This window comes from Corvus cornix, chromosome 4, assembly GCF_000738735.6.
Source record: "Corvus cornix cornix isolate S_Up_H32 chromosome 4, ASM73873v5, whole genome shotgun sequence".
NCBI lineage: Eukaryota > Metazoa > Chordata > Aves > Passeriformes > Corvidae > Corvus > Corvus cornix.
Window position 1 is genome coordinate 40882918 of NC_046334.1, and position 22249 is coordinate 40905166.

The following is a 22249-nucleotide window of genomic DNA, read 5'->3' on the forward strand; positions in this document are numbered from 1 at the left end:
CAAATAAGCTGTTGTGCACTTATCACTGAGAAGCACAGTAAGAGTCTGTTGGAGTGATGGCAGTGGGGAAAATGCTTCCAGTTCTCTTACAACAAATAAATTGCTGGCATGTTTTACTTAAACAGAGTTTCCCAGTTAGATGCTATTCTGGGTAATTATGCTCATTAAGAATTCCTTTTCGTGGTTTCATTTGGAAACAATTTTTCAGTGTCTGTTCTAAGCCAGTGCATGGCATTCATGAACTCTAAGCCCCCTCCTCCTGTTACTCGTAATGTTGCCACATAACATCTTGGTAAAGAACAGATACAAGCAGTAGCAATTTTCCACGTAGGCTTAGCTTTAAGGGAAATTTATCCTAAGGCACTACAGTTCCTGGGAACTCCTTATTTTTTATTAAACATTCCTGTCATGCTTGTCTTTGCAGATTGATTATTATCTATTTAATAAAATAAAGATAAAATACCTTGCTCAGTTCAAGAGGCCATGAGACACTGATAAACATTTCCTCAGGCTCTTGACGGACCACAGTCAAGAAGGCATGGACTCCTGGGTGCTCCTTGGTGTATGCACATGACGGTACAGGAGGGAAGGCTGATAAGGCATCCTTCCAGACCGATTTCATTAACAGAGTTTTGCTAGGCTTTATTGTGATTATAGCCAGGCATTTGTGGTGGGGAAGACAGGGAAAACCCCTAGATGGTTCAGTGGAAACCTGTGGGTGAAGGGTGTGTGTTGCTCTCAGCCAGGAAGTCAGAAAAGAGAGGGAGGCTATGTGGGTGTCCTTGTAAGCAAGTGTAAAGCTCTTGGCTGTGCAAATAGCTCTCCCTGAAAGGATAATAATGCTGTGAGGATTTTCTAAATCTTGTTTCTCTCCCACCTTAGAAGCACTACCTTAAGAAGAAATATTGTCTTGATTTTCTGCATAGCTTTTGTGGATTTTATTTTTGTAATGCATTTAAAAGATGCAGGAACTACTTACTATTAATTTTGGAGATACTTTAGGATTCATAGTTTGTTAGTATCTGTAGTGGACTTCTAACATTTGGTCACTTAATCTCTTGGAAGTTCACTATTGTTTTTGTGGAAATACCCCTTTAATTTTTGTAGGGAAATCGGGGGAGCTGATGTTTTCATAAAAAGGAATTTGCTGATTTTTGAGGAGCTATTTTGGGGTTTTTTTGTTTGTTTTCCTATCATATCTTTACCTTCTGAAAAGTTGAATTTTTGGGGGGGAATGGATGAGAAAAACAAACCAGCAAAGCTTTCACAGAAGGGACCACTGTAAGGTTATCTACAAATGTCCTTCAAACTCACTGTTTATAATGTTTCATTTTTTGATGCTTGTCATGAAGGGAGGCAGACTTTTATTCCTGTATTATCAAGTTTTCACAATGACTGTTGTCCCTATGTCTTTCAAGAAGAAAAAGTTAAACTGTGAAATTTCACCTTCATTTCCCCTCAGACTGAAGTTAGCACGGATTAATTGGAATTCTGCTACAAATAAGGAAGAAAAGATGAATTTTCACATCAGATGTGAAACATTTAATTTCTCTGTCAAAAGAACACTAAAGATAAAAGACATGCTGAGTTAAAAATGTAGTTGAGAACAAATAGTGAAAAGGAAGTAAGCTAGATAGTTTTTATTCTGCTCTCAGGATCAGCATTATATTTATTCTGATACTTATTATTGCAGCAGCAAAAAGTCACTACACAATTCATGGTAAGAAAGACCATTACTACTGGCTCTATATCATCTTTTACTTAAGAAATGAGGGAAATGCATGAATATAATAGAGAATAGGGAAGAAGAAAGCAATGTGGATGTGAGGCCATGAAGGGTCCAGTTTATCAAGTACAGTCACTTCTTCAAAGTTAAATTAATACATCACATTTAAAATGTCCTTAGATGTTTACTCACCAACACCACAGAATACCTAGCAGCTAGAATATTTGGAACAGAGTTTCAGGGAGAAAAGGGTCATGGTCTGGCAGTGTAATCAGGGGGATGTTTCTGTGGTGCAGTGTTGTACAGCACTCCCATTGAGTAGTTGCAGCGAGAGCCCAATGCTCAGGAGGAACAGACTAAATAGTATCTTTGAGGATGTAACTCAGAGCATCTCCCATACTTAAAGTAATACAAAGAATAGAAAAAAAGAGATGCCATGTTAAGTAGTGGTAATAAAACCATATGAAACCATGAATGTGAACAAATGGGAGTAGATCTGGGCAGAAAAAATTTGCAAGATAAGTGGGAACTACCTTCCACGTGCAGTTGTTTGTCTGTATCTTGTTTGATAAATTTATGATTTCACAGTTAGCCCGCAACACCTGAGTGAGGTGAATGAGTGTCATTGCAGTACACTTACAGATTACATAACCAATACAACAAAAGTCCAGGTGAGCTGCCCTGAATAATTTGGGAAGTCCCCACTCACTTAGGCGAGTGGGGAATTAAATGTGGGAGTTCTTACGCACCACACCACCACCGTTACTCTGGGGCTGTTCTTCCTGTGACAGACTGGGCAAGAACTGTGGTGGTGGATGGAAACAATCAAAATACAGTAATGGCAAAAGGAAGTAGTGTTAGAAAAATTACAGGTTTTCAAACAGGTTTTCAAGTTTCAATTTGATAATTGAAGAATTTGCTGCAGAAAAAAAAATCTGGAACTGTAGTATATGCTATGTGTGTAAAACTGTGCCTCTACAAAGAGCCAGAGACAATCAAAATCCTAAAAGAGTTATAGGAGGCAAGAGAAATGGGGAGGGAGAATTGAGTGATGTTGGTGAGAAAAGCTTACATGAAAGAAGGGGAAATAGGTTTTAAGGATCACATGCTCTTTCATAAATGGAGAGTAAGTAGTCACAGCCTTTCCAGGAGGCTTCAGCTTTCATCTAAGAGTTAACTTGATAGAAAATTCGCTGGAATACTTGCTTTCTTAACAGTATTAATAGCTACCAAAGTAAGTGCATTGAGAGGAATTTGAGTGTTTTGACCAGAACTTTGACATTTATAAAAGATTTAACTGACAGTCATTTACTTTGCTGAGTGCATAGTATTTGTTAGTTACAAAATCAGTTTTAAAATTCAGTTTGCTAGCTGCATTAACAGTCTGCTATTGTGTAGTATAGTTGTAGGTGATAAATATGTTTTAATTATTCCTGGACTATAATACTTTGATGTTTTACATATTTTAGTGTAATTTTTTTCTTCTCTGAATTTATATATTCTCCATATATGTATTGAGTGGATTAGCTGGAAGAAACTTACAGACAGCTCTTTTCTTTTAAACTGAACTACCATCCTGGTTTCCTACAGAAAACTTACATTTAATATTTAGAGTGTGACTTTATATTGTCTTTACTGAACATTACCTGTCTATGCAGTACCATCAGTTGAGAGAAGAGGACAGTGTTATTGTTAGTTGGATGTTTCCTTTTTGTTTCAAGATAATCTGTTTTCCCTATTCCATGTCCACACTGCTCCCAGGTTGCAGGTATACTGAGAAATGAATCTGTTTCCAGGTGAGGAGGAAGTAGAAGTATTTTGATTTTTATTAATTCTTTAGTGTGCGGTATGAAGAAGACATTGTAAAAAATTAATACAGTGTTTTTTTTTTTTCTTCTCTTCCCTCTCTTCACCCTTATTCCCTACTGTTTTAAAAATTAGGTATCAAATTGTAGTGGAAATAGTTCAGGCAACCACAATCAGCAATATTCCCCAAGTGAAGAGGCAGAAAGGTAAGATTCCATTTTTAAGTCATATCCGTTGTTTTCATTTTGAAAAGCTATTTGAACTCCCGCCATACATATGCAATCAGCATGTGTGGGTTTTTTAGACAGATTTTAGGAATGCTATGCCTTTAGTATTTTGGTTCTGTTTCATTTGTCTGAATCTTCCAGAAGCTCACATGGTATGATTATCCCCCCACCCTATCTTCATCTAAGCTGATGGATCATGAGAAAGGTCATATCTATGATACATTTGTTTTCAGAACTTGCTGCAGCTAGGATTTCTGACATTACAAATTCATATGCTGAGAATCATATTTCTGCTTTCTTTTTCATACAATCTGTTCTTCAAAATCTGTCTGTTCTCTTTTTGAAACAGAAGAAGGAATGATACAGCATAATTGTCAGTCAGACTTTATTTTGACTCTTCATTGTATTATGTTTTTGAGTTGCAATAAAGAGTGCTCTTAAATCCTTCTGCAATGATTTGGCAAGGTCTGCCTTTTTAAAAGCAGTGCATATTACAGTTGTACTTATATTTATTATATATACTACTTTACATGGTTCTCAAAATATGTTAAAATTGAGGCATATCTTCAGGAGATGATCTTAATGGCAAAATTACAGACCAAATAATTGCTTAGGCAGGTATACTTAAGTTGTATCCATGCATAATAGAAAGGCAACAGATAGGAAAATTTAATTTCTTTATAAATAAATCTTCAAGATTTTAGGTTCTCATGTAATCTCTATCTCTCAAGTTTTAAAAAAATTCTTTCCCTTGTATCAGAAAGGAAAATTTTAAAAAGTGATTCAAGTATAATGAAAAATGCAGAAACAGAAAATGAACATGCTGTGGGGTGGGGAAATTTTGGGCAATTTGAAGAGCTTGAGGTCCATGCTCAAGTTTCAGAAAGGTTGTCAACACTCATAATGCTTTTTGTTTACACTCTAAAATAGAGCTAGATGTGCATTCCAGTAGGATATCTTGCTTGTATCAAACCAAGATAAAAGTAGGCATTGGTTTTTATTCAAGGGTACATTATAGAAATAGATATTAATATTTTTCAGATGAAAGGTAATTGGATGGGAAGTCTGTTTCATAAAGTAATAAAATGAGAACAGGGAATTTAACTCTGAGAACATTATGAAAAATCAAACATTGCTAAGCCTGTATTTCCATTTGTGCTACCATTGGTCTTTTTGAGACAATAATTGATTTGGGGGATGTTTTTATACAGTTTAGGTTCCTACAATTAATTATTTATTAATTAATTTTCTTCTATCTCACTTGATTTTATCTGTTTAAATATCTACTTTTCTAAATCCTGAACAGAAGATGTTTCTCTGAAGCTACAAGTGTCTGGTACTGCAGAATAGATATAAAAATATTACAGAGCTAGTGGTATGTGGTAAAGTTGATTCTGCATTTTTATGGGCTCTTGATTTCTACCTGTACTAAAAAAAAAATCTAACAGAAATTTCACTAGCTGTTGCATTGAAGTTTTGTGTTATGATATGGACTTTTTTTTTTTGGTTTATTCCTCTGGTAACCTTGTATATTATTTAAGGGTTGATTACCACTGCTGGCTCTGTTAGCCCTTGGGACTATTGGGGCTAACCCTTTTGCTCATTAAATAGCCAGTGGTTATGCACATTGTCTGAAGAAGGTGATTTTTTTTTTGCTTGACACATGTGAAGCAGTATGCCCCACAGAGGCATGCAATACAGTCTTTTTATAGTTCACACAAATTTAGGGCAGATTTATAATTTCAGTTATTCTACTCAGGTTTTCATCTACCAAAAAATTTCAGGCTCTATGTACAATAAACTTTTAAGAGGGCTATCAAAACTGTAGAGGATAAAATTTAGTTCTGAAGGCTGTTTTGTGCCTTATTTTTCCTAAAGGAAATGGAGAAATTTTACCTAATGTGGTAAGGAATCTAATATGCTCCTGAATTTTAAAAAGAAAAGGTTAGAGAAAAAAGCTGTGGTACCTTTCTTAAAACAAACCAAAGCCAACAAAAAAACCAAGCACAACTCACTGGTAACATAAAGATTGTTGAAATCTTGTAGAACAGACTACTACGTTACTCAGCATCACGTTTTGATGTTTCCCTTTCTGGATGCTACAGCGTAATGCTACCCCTGGATTTAATGGTGAATAACTAATGTAAGCTTTATGTAAAATGAAAGTGTGTTTGCACAATCTCATTCTATTTTTCTTTTTAATCTTTTCACCCGGCATGTGGCGCACACCTGCAGTGATGTGTGAGCATGGCAGCTGGATGTATGTAACAGTCTCTCCTTTGCTGCTAGTAAATGAGCTCTTGCCTTCTGTGTCATGGGCATCTCTTAGCCTTGACTCCTACCTGGCGAGAGATAGGCTTACTGAGAGCTATTTCCTTTTGCCTATGGCAAACCTGGGTCCTGAAGATGTAACCGCTTCTGTAGTGCCTGGGTGTTCAACAAGAGCAGCTGAACTCTGGCTGGCCAGCATTCTGTTGAGCCTGATGTACGCTGTCAAACTGTAAGAATAGAGCAAGTGTAGATAGTACGTACATGGATATAGAATCATAGAGTGGTTTGGGTTGGAAGGGACCTTTAAAAATCGTCTCTCCAACTCCTGTGCAATGAGCAGGTGCATCTTTAAGTGGACCAGATTGCTCAGAGTCCCATCCACCTGACCTTGAATGTTTCCAGGGATGGGGCATGTACCACCTGTCTGGGCAGCCTGTTCCAGTGTTTCATCACCCTCATTGTAAAATACTTATTCCTTTTATATAATCCAAATTGTCTCTCTTTTGGTTTAGAACCATTGCCCCTTTGTCCTACTGCAAGAGGCTCTGCTAAAAAGTCTGTCCCCATCTTTCTTACAGGACTCTTAAGTACAGAAGGGCTGCAATTGGATGTCCCCAAAGCCTTCTCTTCTATGCACTGAACCATCCCAGCTCTCTCAGCCTTTCTTCCTGGGAGAGGTGTTCCACCCCTCTGGTTATCTTCATGGTCCTCCTCTGGACCTGCTCCAACAGGTCCATGTCTTTCCTGTGCTGAGGTTCCCAGAAATGAATGCAGTACTCAAGTGGGGTCCCACACGAGAGCCGTCTCACTCTCCATCAATTTGAGTTATGGGAGCTTCCTGAGGCAGTGTTTTCAATACAAGAAGGTATAACAAAAGACCTGAGGAGCAGTTAGTGTAGCAGAGGTGGCCAAAACTCTGCAGTAGTGAGTGCTTAGCTACAATTTATACTTTGCTTAGGAAAAGAAGTGTTGTACAACCGTGTAACTAGCAATAAGTACGCCTGAGCAGGATTGTGGACCTTTACTATTGGTTAAGGAGACATAATTAAGTCTCTAAAACTGACCAAAAATATTTATTTTTTCTAAAAAGATTGTCTATTATTCTAAAAAAGTGTCTATTATTAAAGGATGAGTAGCCTGAGGACAGGTTTCAAACTGATGACTTCTCATAGGAGCTACAGTTACCTAACCTTTTTACTATTTTATGTGGTGATACCAAAGTATGCATTTAATGTTGGTGCCCAGTAAGGTTGGAGAGGAAGGCTTGTTGCTCAGTAAGGACAGGGTTCTTTACACGTTTTAACTAGTGCTGGTGCCACCTATTGGCAAAATATTTAGCTGTTAGGACCCTCTAATGAAATCAGAAAGTACTTTAAAGTACTTCTAAACATCAATGTATTAAACCCTCTGTAGCTGAAAAATGGCATATTATAGGTTGTTTTTTTTCTTTTCAAATTTCTGTCACTTGAATATTCTAGCATGTGAGCATAAGAGAGCAAATGAAAATGTACAAAAGCCTCTGATTCATGTTAAGCAGTAAGTTTTGCATTTGACTCCCTGAGAGAGTCAAAGGTCTAAAAAGTTGAGACACAAAGTAATTTGAGAGGTTTGCAGTATGTTGCCAGTTGTGGCTGGATGATAAAATTTCTGTGTCCAGGAGAATTGATTTTGGCTGTTGCTAAAGTTGAATAAGAAACCTAATGCAGCATTATTGTTTCCAGAGGCATAGATAGTTTATTTTGGAGCAGTGCAGGCCACTGTAAATAGAAGCTGTTACCTTGCATGCTGACACTGTGCTACTTCCCTCATTTACACTGGCACAAAAGCACAGAATCTGGTGTGTACGTGTATCTGCCTTACTTCTCCACTTCTCCAGCAGTGCCTTCCTGTGTATCTTCTTCTTCAATGGTCATGATCACTCAAGCAGTGACTGTAGGAGGAGGCTTGGTTTTGGTGGTAGTTTTGTTAGTGGTTTTTTTTCTTTCTTTTTTAAACTTGTGTTTGGGTTTTTTTCCTATTGGTATTTTCAGATGGTACCCTTCCCTACAGTCACATGTGCTATTGTTAGAAGAATCACATCCTTCTACACCTTTAACTGTAAACCACTCTCCTCATCTTACCTTTTGATAATGATTCCTTCTAAGTGCTGAACCAAATTAAAATTTAAGCTGCATTTTAAGTATTTTAGTTGTTTTTATTTTTTTTTTTTACAAAAATCTATCTTATCTGCTAAAAATTTTGGAGGACTCTAAATGCTTATCTAAAAACCTTTACTGCATTTTGATCTATTAAAGCAGTTTGTAAAAGGACAAATACCTGGATTGAGCATTGTAACATGAATGACAGATGATGATATGCAAGTTTCTAGAAGCAAGAGTAAATCTTAATTTTCATAAAGAAAAGGTTTCAAAAACATCAATCAGGAAATAGCAACAAAAGTAGGTTACTATAATAACTTTATATTTGCTGTAACATGAATAAGAAACTGTTTAAATACACTGGATCTAATTTTAACAGACATATTTTTGTTTCTTCTCATACTGAGATTGTATTACAGGACCCTACAAGAATTTTAGCATGGTTCTCTTTTTACTAGCTTCTTTTTTAAACAAACCCAAAAATGCATGAAGGCCTGTATCTTGTGTTAGGGCAACACAGAGCAAATCTTTCAACAGATTTTTTTTTTAAAGGATTTTTTGTAAAGAGATTTGTTTGATTTGCCTTTTAATTTTCTGTGCCCTCTGCCTTACACGTGACTTCACAGCATGACTGAAAACCACCCTCGGATGACTGGATGGGAGTGTTTTTCAGACACTACAGTGTAATCCACCCCAGGGCATCCCTGTTGAGAAAACTGCTCGTTTTCAAGCAGGGATTGCGAGACAGATCGAATAAGCAGCCATTTCTGTGTGGGGAGGTCTGCTGCGTTGCAGCAGAAGATTTCTCCTGCTGAGCCTTCCCACTGTGTGTCTAGATATTTGCTTTTATAAGCAAAGCTGACAAGTGGCACAGAAACAGAACTGTCTGTGAGCAGGCCTCTCAGCTGCTATGGCTCTGAAAGAGGCTTGAATGTTCAGCTGTAAAAAGGGACTTTTAAAAAAACCTGGGGCTCGAGGCTGGCTTGGTTTTGTGGGTTGTGATGTGTGGGTTTTGTCAGGATGATAATTTAGAGTGAAGTAAAATGTATACTTGTGTGTTGCAGCATACTGCAGATGCCGTGTAACTTAATTATGTCAAAACTGTATTATGATTCCTCCCCCTGACCTGCATCCTCCACACAGGAATAAACATTCATGCTCAATTATTTTTGCACAGTTTTCTGGCAAGGCTTAAAGAGCTGACATTGTGCCTGCATGTCATGCTCAAGCAGTAAGTGTGGAGGAAATCCATGTGGATGAGGGTAAAGGCAACAGATTCTGTGGTATATTTACTTGTTTTTATTTGTGATTTTTCAAATCAAGTTTATAGAGGAAATTTTTCTTTCTTCTCCTGAGATCCTTTGTGTCTGCTAGTGATGATAATTCATCTTGTCCTCAGTTGGTTTGGAGAGATGCTGATCAGGGGAAGAGGGAGGGAAGAGGCTGACTGGTCAGATAGACGTGGCCAAAGGGGTGCAAGGACCTGCAGACAGAGGCTATCTGTGGTGGATGTTATTTTACTGTATAGTACATACTGACTCCCATGCTCAGATTTACCTTACTGCCACTTGCCTTTTTATTTTTCTCAGCTGTGGCTGTAGTGGGAGGCTGTGTTGTACTATGCATTGCTAATGATCAGTGCCTAACTTGTCCATGATATCGCTGTAAATCCCTTTTCTCAGATCTGTTTGTGGAAGTGTTTGGGATTTAGCACTTTTTTTACTCAATCTCTTGTCCAACCACAGTAGAGCTGGTTTTCCCTTTGTTGGACCGTGGGCAGTAGAAGAACCATGTGTGCTATTTGTAAAAATTCTGCTCTCGCAGAATTGAACAAATGCTTTTCCAGGCCTATGTAGGCTTTGAAAATGTGTAATTCAAAGTTTCTAAGAGTTGGAGGAGGTCTGTAAAGACTTGTAAGTTATATACATAAGGTTACACGAAAATGTTATGTAGATGTTCACTAAAGTACTTCAGCACAGCATTTAGGAGGCCCTGTATGTGCTTAACCTGGCTCTTGGAAAAAGTTTTGCAAAAAAGCTTTTGATGGTGAGCATATGTGTTGCTCCTTTGGTGATGGGTCAGGTTGGTCAGTGCTGTTGTACACACTGCCAGGTGTCACGGATCTGTAGCTACTGAAGCTGTAAAGGAGCAAGAACTTGTACTTTCTATTTTATTCATGCTTTTGCCATATATAACTCTGCAGGTAAAATGAGAAATCTCTGCCTTTTTGCTGTTACTATTAAGAGAGGGGATGGATCATGCAGGTCTAAAATACAATTAAGTTTCTACTTTAAGCAAATTCGCATTATTTTTTTTGTATCCTTCAGCATGCTTAAGGGTTATAAGTGGCATCTTTTGGCATGAAGATTTGGAAGGCCCTGTATTCTGACTGAAGAATGGATGGTGTGAATATGTACTGCAGTTTGATGTATTTAATACATATAAACTTGCTTAAGTAGCAAAGCCACCACAGAAAAAAAAAAAAAAAGGAAAGAAAATCAGGTCTGAGAAATCACTTTTCAGAAATTGTTTCGGTGGGCTCTATGATATGCTTCTGGGGATATACTTCTAGCTTAAATCAAGATAGTTATGAGTGATTTAGAAGAAAATGTTGAAGCTTTGTCAGAAATCACTGCAGATGAGCAAAAATGCATAGAATAAAACAATTTGCACAGGTAGCATAGCTTTGATTACTTGATAAGTTTGAGTTCATTTGGACCATTTGCATTTTAGTGTTGTTTGGTGCAAATTGAATTATCTACAGCTGTGGATTGATAAGCAGAGTTTGAAATTCTGCTTTTGGTACTAATTGCATTTGGTTGCCTTTGGGAGAGGTGCACAATACCCCTTTGGGATTTGAAGTTCCTCCATGGCAGTGCACGTCCTGTCAAAAATTTCCCCAGATAAGGAGAATTATTTTGGAGGAAGTCAATAAAAGACACTTTGCTCCTTTGGAGGTGGAGGCTCTGCTCAGTTGCTGCTGGTAAATGTGTATGCAGCTCATGGGGAGGAAGTGCCAATGTAGCATATTTCTTGTCTTGCTGATGAAGAGTGATTTTTGTTTGTTTTTAATAATATTTTTTTAGAAACATACCCAAACTGTAAAGTTGTTACTAGTTAAAAAAATATTACTCAAAGGATGCTTTTTTCCCCCTTGCATTGTGGTGAAACAGTGTCTTAGTAGCATATATCTACTTCTTTTCCATTTGTTGAAGCTCACTGGAGGGTATGAATACATGCATGCCTTTCCTTTTGTGTGTTCCTGGTTTTACTTGGCTTATGCAGTGATAGCTGAATGTAGTGAATATCATCTTTCATGATACTCAGAAATAGGAAAAATCACTCTTAATTGTGTCTTGGTATTCTGGTGATGGTGGAATCAGACAAGAATAGGTTAGAAAGAGAAGTCTTTATAACTTAAAACATCTTTTTGATAGTGCTTAATAGGAAAAATGCAGTTTAATATGAAAAGAACAGTTTAGATCCAAAAATCTCTAAAATCTCAAAAGGAAATTAGGGTGAGGAGAAAAACAGTGATCTACCTAACCTTCTCCAGTTGAGCTGAAAATGCTCCTCCTGATTTCTGCTACCTTACCTTTCATAATTTGGAGGAGGGAAGTGATGCTCAGTGTTAGTCCATGCTATCTTTCCTGCACCGTAGCACATTAGCTGCATTCTGTGCTGCTCTGCTTTTCATCAGCCTCTTGTTTATTTGTGAAGGACGTCACTGCCAGGCTTTCATGGTGACTAGTCCTGTTTATCCATGGAGCAGGAACAGGCTGGCAGTGTGATCTTTATCACTGCCCTGAGTGATTCTTGGGTGGAGTGGCTCCTTTTGGATATGAAGAGCTGAGGTAAATGTTTCTGAAGGATCTCTGTTAAGACAGGAAATAATCACTAGAAGCAGTAGGCTCATTAATCTCTTCTGGAGGCCTGCTGCAGTCACAGGATGATAAGACTTCAGGTAAAGTAGACATGCATACTTCGAAAACCCTTCAAGAATGCCTTGTTTCTACCAAGAGGGGTACTTTTGTTTTAAGAAGGCTGAATGATCATTGCATTGTACTGTTTGTGGTTTTTCAGAAGTGGGATTTCAAGTATGCATTTTGAACTCAAAGCATTTAAACTATTGAAAGAATTTGGAACTTTAAAAAAATCATCTTAGAGTCAAGTGCAGCAGGGAAAAGATTGGGGTTTAATCTTTGCTTTAAACTTCTGTTCCTGTATTTGTAATAGCTGTAAATGTTTTGATTTGAGGGAGAGCATTCCGTTGTCCTTAAGGTCTTTTCCTTTCCTTTTCTCTCATTAATACTGGTACCTCTGTTTAGGGTACAGTATTAATACCAACAGTATTAAATGCTCTGTTGACTTCCCTGTGGAGATAACATGCCAGGAAAACAGATGGCTTTTTTTTTTTTTTTTTAAGTAAAGTAATTTTATCATTTGCTTCAGTGAGTATCATCTCTTTAGTTCACTATTATGTGGCAGCTCAGATGCAAATGATACTCATCCATTAAAATATTAAGAATATTTGTATCAGGAAGCATCCCTATCAACATAGATACATGCAGCAAATCAAGGGAGATTAAAAATATGGGAAAAGATAATGGGAGAATATCTGGACTCAATTATGTGTAGAACTTCAGGGAGCTCCATGTACCTTGAGTTGTCCTTCAGTATGTAAATGACAAAACTTAGAGTTGCATGCAGTACTTACATGTGGCTTTGAGGGGGAAATAAAAGGGTAAAAACAGTTGTAAAAGGAGAAGTTGACATAATGTATTAGAAACTTTCTTAAAATAGGTATTTTAAATAGTTTCTGAGCGATTTCCTTTTTGCTGTGTATGCATTCACAAATGTAGCTCTGTAGTTGTTTCTTAACAAGAAGTGTTGTGAAAATGGAATGCTGGTTTTATCTACATGGTTTTGCTAGCATTTAATATTTTGAAAACATAGTAGAGTAGATCTTTACTATTTATCCCTGAGCAATCAGATAATCCAGAGCCAAGTACAAGCCAAGTACTCTGCTACTGAGTAATAGCTGCAGCCCAAAAAAGCGTGAGTGTTATCATTGAGTAGGAAAATAAAACCAGTGTATAAATGTGAATCAGTTGCATCCTGCAGATACTAAACATGATTTCCACACAATAGGGTTTTATATCTGCTTTATCTGCTGCTTCTTTTTTTAGATCGTGGTAATTAGCTGAAGAGGCTGCAATGTAGAGTACACAAACATTACACTGGCTATTACTAAGTCTTATTCAGCTGACTGTCATCTTCATGTTACTTTACTTTTTAACAGTACTATGCAGTCTTGATGTGGCATTCTAAGATTTTTTTTTTTCTTAGTCTTCTGACCATCTTGAGGGAACTTTGGTCAGTTGTCTGGAGGGGATATTGTATGATATACTGTTCACATCAGGCACAAGAAGTTTGGGTTTGCAAATAAGAAGTGCGGGAATCTGGGCTGAGGGGAAGAGAGCCCAGTCCCTCGTGATCCAGGCAGTCAATGCTATGGTACATAGGCCATCAGCTCCACGTGTTATCATATGCCATGGCTGTAGGTAACTTCCTAATGCCATCTGATAAATGTACATCCCATAGTAGAGGTCTTGGGCTGTGTCTTCCAACGAAGTATGAGAAGAGAGTTGGAGGGGTCAGGTTTCGCTATGTATTTGAATACGGATTTTTTTTTTTCTCAAACCTTTTGTGTAAACCCTTGACTTATCATTGTAGATTGTTTCAAAATCATCGTTCTGTTTCAAATACAAACTTGCCAGTATCTGTACTGATGAGCACAGTTTATTAATGAATGACAGATGCTTTGATCAGACAGGTCACAGAGGCAGTGGTACAATGATGTTTTCATGTCATAAAATACTGTTTATGATTTGCTTTATTCTTAGATTCAAAAGGAAAAGAAACTGCAGCAATGAAAGCTGACCTACTAAGGGCTCGCAATGTGAAGAGGTATATTAATCAGCTGACAGTGGCAAAGAAGCAATGTGAGAAGAGAATAAGGCTCCTGGGAGGCCCTGCTTATGATCAGCAGGAGGATGGCATTTCTGATGAAGGCGATGGCCCTCCAAGTCAGAAGGTATAAATCACATTGCCTGAAGGTCATTCTAGATGTATTAGCACTGGGTCATGTTACCTCACTGTTGTTAATCCCTCCCTTCCCCCAGGAATCAAGTACAAATTAATTACTGCATGGTTTATTTACTGTGGGAAAAGATTACTGAAGTACTCAAAAAGACACATTGATCACTCAGCTTGGAATATTGCTCAATGTGAAACTTCATAAAGGATCGAGTGGCTTGTAAGCACGTGTGATTTTTCAGACATACCACATGTAGGGAGCTAATAAGGACATGGTAGCAGCCTTTATGAAAGTAGCAACTTGCTTTCAAATAAAAGATTGCCAACGTATGTGCAATATTTCTTTGGCCCTCATTATATTCACTTTGGGAAGTATGTGGTCTTTGAAAATACTAAATTATTCAAAAGTAAACACTTGTGGAAGGCAATTGACAAAATTCAGGGTAGTTGTTGCAGAAAAACTCCGCAACAGGTAAAGCTGCTATGACTAAATGCTGGTTTTTAATACCACTGTAGCCTGCAATTAGAAATAACTACCGTTGTGTTGGCCAACATCTACAAAAATAAAATGACTACTTAGCTTTGCAAATCTTTAAAAATTTTAGTGACTTCTTTTGTAATCTACTCTGTTCCCTTTGGGCAAAGCACAGTAGCTGATACATTCAAATGTGAAAGAAGATTTTATGCTTTTCATGTAGGTAGAAGATAGCTTATCTCTTTATGCAGGGATCTTTCATTTTCATTATGTCCTTATAATAATTGTAACTTAGTAGAATGTTAGAAAAAGTAGTATGATGGAGAAATAGCTCCTACTTTTTGTATTTTGTTTTTCTTGAGTAAGGTCTGAAACAGAGTGATTCCCTACTCCTCACTTGTCTTTAAAGCATGATTTCAGATGGTGTGTCATAGATTGTGCCAAGGCAGTCCTGATCTCTTTCCTGAAGTTGGGTGTAATGAGAGGTGCCAAGGAGAAAAAGAAAGAGGGGAGCATGTGGCAGCACTGCATGAGCCAGTGATGCCACTTTTGAAGCCTGCTGAGATGTTATGAACTTTTCTGGATAGATACACGGTGACATAAGATTGTTCAAGAATGGAGTCCAGTAGTGAAGATGCACTTGATAGGGGCAGGGATTGATCAGGAGTATAATAAAATATAATAACTAAAATCAAAGGAATTCCTGAAGCTGATGTTGCATGTTTTCTAGACCAATGGGATTTTTTAGTGGGAGTTGCTGACCTGGGGTTATATCCTGCAAATATACCAATGAGCAGCTCAATATTGAGTTAATGGTACTATTAATAGCAAGAATGACTACTTGCACAGGCATTTGTTGTGTGGATGGTGAAAACAGTGGGATCTGAGGCACTTATTTCTTCTAAGCTTTTGATGTTTCTGTGGTGAAGTCCTAGAGCCCCTCTACAGTCATGTCAGTGTAGAAAATATGAAAACTGCTTCTCTCTTCTGTTGTCCCCAATTCTCCATTGCCAGCAAAGAAGCTGAGGGAGGCTGAGAGATGGAGGTCATGCTGTCCCCTTCTGAGCACAGAAAAATTCCCAGGGCTTAGCTGAGGAAGCAGTCTTTTTTCGCTGTTGCTTCCTCCCATCCTCTTCTAGCACTGCGGTAGCTGCAGTCTGGGTTCTTACTTCAAGACAGCCGGTGTTACTTTGGATTGTTGGCCCCTCCTATTTGGGCAGTATTGACTGAACACTCAGGCTCTTTTTTAAGCAAAAGGGAAAGGCATTGTTTGGGATTAGTAGATAAGATATATTGGTATGTTGCAGCTGGGGACTCCTTAGAGTATGATTGTGCCGGCTTTTCTTTTAAGGTAGCATCTAAGTTGCAGAATTACTAGCTTTTGTAGAAGAAACTTAAAGTTTGCCTTCCTTTCTTCAACTTGCATGAAAGAGGTCAGAAAGGGGCATTTACTGATGGTGTTTTGAATTAATGTTTTATGTAAGTGTAGTGCAGAAGCTTGAATACATTATTAACTTTGGGGAATTTTTGGTACTAGTTGAACAAAGAGTTGACTAGTGAACTAAAGTGGTATTTTGATTTCACTTATGCATCCTATAGAAAGATTTTTCTTGACTTCAGTAGTTACGGGAGCAATGGCATTGCTGGTAAAAAGTCTTTAATGCATGTTCTGATTATGGGTTTATATGTGGAGATGGATTATTTGGAGCTGTCAATGTTCTGTTTGATTATGCAGTCTTGTGGTTTTTTATTCATTTGATTCTGTACATGTTTCACTTGCCTAATTTTCCTGAATCCAGGTTCTCTAGGGAAATCCTAAATATGTGATTTATAATCAAATGCTTATAAGCAAACAAACAGACAAACCACAGCTACTCTCTGAATCTCAATTCTGTCATTGCCTCTGATCTTGGTTTAAACTCTGCCCATGGTGTTAGATTTGTTTTCAGAGAAAATGCAGTTTGAATTAGTGCAATATATAAAGCATCTCTTAATAGTCAGTGCAGTTTTAGTCCTTCTTCTTAGAAATTGTGCCTGCACAGTACTGCAGTAATTAGTTGAATTCTTGTTGTCTGTGTTTATTCAGTGAAATATTTTTTTCCTCTGTTGAGCTGAGCACAACAGCCACACTACCTTGTCTGTGAGATTTGATGTATGGAGTAACAGCATCTTCTTAGCGGAGCTGTTTTGTAAATTGTGGGTTCTAGGAGGAGGTCTGAGGATCTGACCCTTAACTAGCTGTGAAATAGCAAGGAAACCGTCTGAGTGTATTTTGAGGTGGAACCAGCTCATGTTCATAATCCAGCTGATGAGGACTAAGATGAAACTCCTGCAGAAGACCTTGCTTCCACTGCTTCTGTGGATAGATGTTGATTTAACTGGTGATTTACCAAATTTTCACTGTGATTTCTGAGCTTCAGTTGTAAGATCATGTTATGTCAGGATACATCACAGTACAGAATTTGGGAATATTAAGAAAACAAGATCCAATTGTTGTCACCCTATTGCCTGGTGATGGATTTTCTTATGACAGAGGTATGTTTGTGAACATGTGAGTCTCAAGGCAGGGATTTTTACATTAGTGTATGTGCAGTAAAATAGTCAGGTACCTTATGTGGTTAGTATACTTCCTGATACTGAAATAACCATTGCATTTAGTTCAGCTACTGCTGTATGTGAAAGAGACAGTCTTCTGATCACTTGCTTCTTTTTAAAACGTAACAAGATGAATACAGGCTTAAATTTTAGTCAATATACAGACAAAGCATTAGTTAAGGGTTTTTTAAATGCAACATGGAAAAAGATATTTATCAGTATTGGTTTTTGCATTCCACTTATTCCTGGCTTCTACAAATAAAAGGGAAAAAATCCAAAGCAGCAACCAGAAGTCCCGCAGTCTGACTGTATGCCATTATCCCAGCAGAAAGCTTCCTCTAGTGACTCAAATGCTGTTCATCCCAACCATCTGTGGTGCTGTAACCAGCTTTATTTGGGTTGTTCATTATAGGTCAATGTGGTTGTAGTGAATGGGAATCTGGTGTGTTGCAAAGAAATGCAAAGAAACAGTGCATCTAATCTGTGCCTGGTGCCTGTGCAGACCTAAATGAACTAGTTGTTCTATGCTTCTGTCCAGAGAGAGTTTATGACTCTTTTGGGATTTAACAAGATCAAGTCTCTGCTCGGTAGGGCCGGGGCCAAGTCTCTTCTGTGTACTCATGCTAGGGATGCTGGTCAAAGCACCCCACTCAGGGAAAAAAAATAGAAAAACCTAACCCTTTCCTAGTCCTAGGCAGAGCCTGTGACCAGCTGTGATATATGTTACATTCCTATTGAAGCAGGGAATTGTTGTGGCAACAGCAAAGCATCTGGTTTTTCCAAACCCGGAAGCTGCTCTCGAGTTAACAGGATTTGAAGGGTTGCTGTGGAGGCTGATAATTCTAAGATTATATCTGCTAACTGGATATTAGATTTGAGGGTGTACACATGCCCTAGTGCCTGCATATGTGCCAACATAGCTTAGAATTTTGTGCTCTAATCCATGGTGATACTGAATCATAAAATGATCTTTTGCTGAGGATTACAAATTACTGCAGAACTTCTTCTTTAAATTGTAAAAGGAAGGAAACTCCACAGAATAGTTGGGTGCCAAAGAGGACTGTGGTGGTTTCATCCCAGGCAGCAGCCAAGTCCCACACAGCCCACAGTCCCACAGCTCACTCCCCCACCAGCAGGATCAGGGAGAGAATCAGAAGGGTAAAAGCCAGAAAACTCATGGGCTGAGATAAAGACAGTTTAATAGTGAAAGCAAAAGCCACACACACAAGCAAGGCAAAACATGAAATTAATTCCATGCTTCCCATGGGCAGGCAGGTGTTCAGCCATCTCCAGGAGAGCAGTGCCCCATCACACATAACAGTGACTTGGGCAGATCCCCCAGTTTACACACTGAGCATGATCCCATATGGTCTGGAATATCCCTTTGGTCAGCTGGGGTCACCTGTCCCGGCTGTGTCTCCTCCGAGCCTCCCATGCACCCCCAGTCTCCTCACCAGTGTGGCAGTACAAAAAGCAGAAATGGCCTTGGCTCTGTGTAAGCCCTGCCCAGCAGTAACAAAAACATCTCTTGTGTTATCAACCCTGTGTTCAGCACAAATCCAAAACATAGCCCCTGCCAGCCTCTGAAGAATGTTAACTCTACCCCACCCAAAACCAGCACACATGCATTTTATGATCTTCACCTCAAAACTAAAACACTCTCATCTCTATTATTGCTGGCATTGAAGCTGTAACATAATGTTTTTAGTACAGCACCTGGAACATATTTAATAATTCCAGGATAATCCAGACTTAAAGAAAAATCAAGAAAACATTTGAGAAGTCTCATTATTGCAAGAGAATAAGCTTTTCTGCCCATTAATTTATTTTTTAAAGTGTTCTAGTTTGCGAGGTATCGATGAGGAGGTTTGTGTAACACTGTTGCTAGGCACCACTGCTTTGATTACCATGGGGCACTGGTGTAATGGGCCCTTTGTTAGGTGGGAGAGATGGTTTCACTTGCCTTGCTCCCTGCAGCAGCATGTACCCCCAGTTACTTTTGACAGGGTGTTGTTTGTTAGCTACCCTCCTTGCTGGCAGCCAGAGTGGGTATACCTTGGATAATAGAGGCATAGAGACCAAGGTGACCTCTCACTTAAGAAGTGACAGCACAAGCTCCATGCTATGACTTACTAACTGCTATTATTTACAGAGCTGACAGTCCCTGAGATGGGGAAGACATCTATTCAAGGGGCTGGAAGACCCTCTTACACTTGTATTTTAAATCACTGTCCTTGGTAAAATGACTGAATAGAAAATATGATGATGCACAGCAATGAGGCTAAACCACATGTTGTTCTCTTTGACAGCCTGAACACCATTTCTTTATTAAGCCTAGCTTGAACAAGGTACTCTCTGCTGTTCAGTGAGGTTTATAGAGTGAGCTCTCAAAGGCAGATGTTCATATATGTAAATAGTTTTAAAGCTAAGAGCAAAGTTATGTCCAGAAGATATTTGTATTGTAAAGGATAAAGAGAAGAATGGCATATGATTGTCACAGAGGAACTTTGAAAATGTAAACATTTCATATGAGGCAAACATAATTTACTTAAACACTGCCCAAGATTTGGGGGAGCTGTTTCAGACAAAACATAGATGACTGCTGTTGTTAAAGAACCACGTTTAGCTTGGTTCGTTAAGACATTGATTTCGTGCCAGTAATTGTGTATATGCCCATGTAGGTGGTTTCCTCACGTGTAGCTTGAGACCAGGAAACTTTTTCCTACATGTTGGTTGTAGAGTTTCACAGGTACTAGGTTTAGGAAAACAAGCAGACTTCCCAGAGAGGGAGGTATTCTGATGCTGACTAGAATTGTATTATTATTAGGTATCAGAAAACACGTATTAGAGAAATTATTAATGCCTCGATCTCAGAGTTCACCTCTTGCTCTGTACCAAATAACTTTGCTAAAAAATGTAAAGTCATAGGAAGACTCATTGCCCCAGTGCTTAAGGACCTTCTTTTCTTTCCAAAGAGAAAGGTGTGAGTTGACTGGTATCTGTGAGAAACAAAGCAAGAGGGTAAGACTACCCTGGGTGGTGTATTTGGATTCCTGGTGATATAAGTAATGGAACTAAATAAGCGACATGAAAACTGGTTCAGCTGCAAGACTGAAGGGTTGGAAAGAAAAGGTTGCTTGGTTTTGATGAGGTATTTGGAAAATTGGTCCCAATTTTTCAGAGGAAGACAAGGTTGTTCATTTTATTCAGTATGGGAAGTTCTGATCATTTTGTCAGGGAGGTATTTTGTTTTCAGGTGTTTATCTCATAGAAAAGGCCTGGATTCACAAAAATAGTAGAGGATAAGGTGATAATGGCTTTTTAATGCAACCTCTTAATGGCTGCAGCATCTGCGTGGGTATGGGAAGTCTGTGTTTCATTTCCTTTTCTGCCTGATGTACACCCACCTCATTCTTCTCAGAAAAAGTCCTGAGCATTATATCACAGAACATACTCATTCCTGACTGCATTTCTGATAGATGTTTTTCAATAACAGTAGGAACTGGCCACCAAATGCCCTAGCTGCCAAGGTATTACCTCTTTTTCTGTGTCCCTGGGAGTAATTGAGATACATCTCAAAGCTCTGTGGGCTGTGGTATGGAAACTGCTGGTGTTTGAAACAAGTAAAGAACAGATGAGTTAGCTTTCAGCTGGGCTCCTCTGCTTTGCAGGAACATTGGAAATTAAATTTTTGATAATAGCATTTCATGAGTGACTTGAAATGCCTTCATGAGTCCTTTGAAATGTATCCTGATCAGAAAGATGTGGAGGTATTTACTATCTGATAAGAGCACAGGTGAATTTATCTTCTAAGTACTTAAAAGTCTTGTTTTTTTTTTTATGAAGCAAAACTATTACTGTAGGAGGTCTGTGTAGTTGAATCTAGGACACGTTTGTGGGATGCATAGTGAAAAGCTTTTCCCTATAAGGGATGGAAAGGAGCTTGAGTTAGGCATTTTCCCAGTTTTTATTCTTAGTTTTCCCTTCTTCAGATTCTTCAGTTTGAAGAAATTTTGGCCAACCCTTCATACCGAGAGCATTTCCGGATCTACATGGAAAGGATGGACAAGATGGCTTTGATCAGCCTTTGGGAGTCTGTGGAGAATCTGAAGACTGCTAACAAGGTGGAAGAAATTGCAAGCCTACGTGGCTTTGTACATTGATGACACTGTTCGTTGTGATCTTGATGTTAGGAAATGTCTTTATGTTTTTAAAATATCAATAGCATAGGATGAGTGGTAAGCAATTTGAGTTTAACTGCTTCATTTCAATATTTGAGGATAATATTGCAATTAAAATTTGTGGGCTGTTATGATGATGATTTATTGTTGGTTGGTGTAACAACAGGTGTTAAAAGGAATACTTGATATGCAAAAGTAGTAGAATTATTTCCCCCTCCACCAGAGCAAAAACGTGAAGTAATACATTGGCTTTAGTTGTACCAGTTCACGTAAAAGCCAGAAGCACATTCCAACTGGATAGTCTGTACATAAACTACTCATCTTGCCAGTTACAGGTAGCACATTCAATCCAAAACAGTGAAAGTGTATTTATGTTCTTAAAATCCTTTCGGAAGAAAGGTGTTGCTTTAAAAGACCTCTCCCTAACCTGTAGTAGCTAAGTTTCTCCAGGAACTCCATGCTACTGATAGAGGGAAGAAACAATGCTGCATTGTAATTTTGGCTACAACAAAGTAGCAGTTAGAACCCTGAATCAAGGATAGGGAATATCATGTAAAGTTGCAACAGGTATCCAGAAGCAATGGTGCGGAGCAAGAATTTCTAGAGGGCAAACTTGCTGTTCGTGAGGAGTGTGGTGGATTTTGGGGAAAACAATTAAACCTTCAAGATTCACGCTAGCATGAAATACAGATTTCATTATTGATATTGGTTAACTTTTTGTTCACTGTAAT

At 38.4% G+C, this 22249-nt stretch overlaps 1 protein-coding gene across 1 annotated transcript in view; it reads left to right on the forward strand.

The window, feature by feature from the left end:
• The window catches only part of SNX25 (sorting nexin 25), an 83290-nt gene that overhangs the window by 38203 nt on the left and 22838 nt on the right, over positions 1-22249 (forward strand). The window contains exons 6-8 of the mRNA XM_039551455.1: positions 3668-3738; positions 14075-14265; positions 21330-21461. Coding sequence (XP_039407389.1) covers positions 3668-3738; positions 14075-14265; positions 21330-21461 — 394 coding nt within the window. The remainder of the gene's footprint in view (positions 1-3667; positions 3739-14074; positions 14266-21329; positions 21462-22249) is intronic.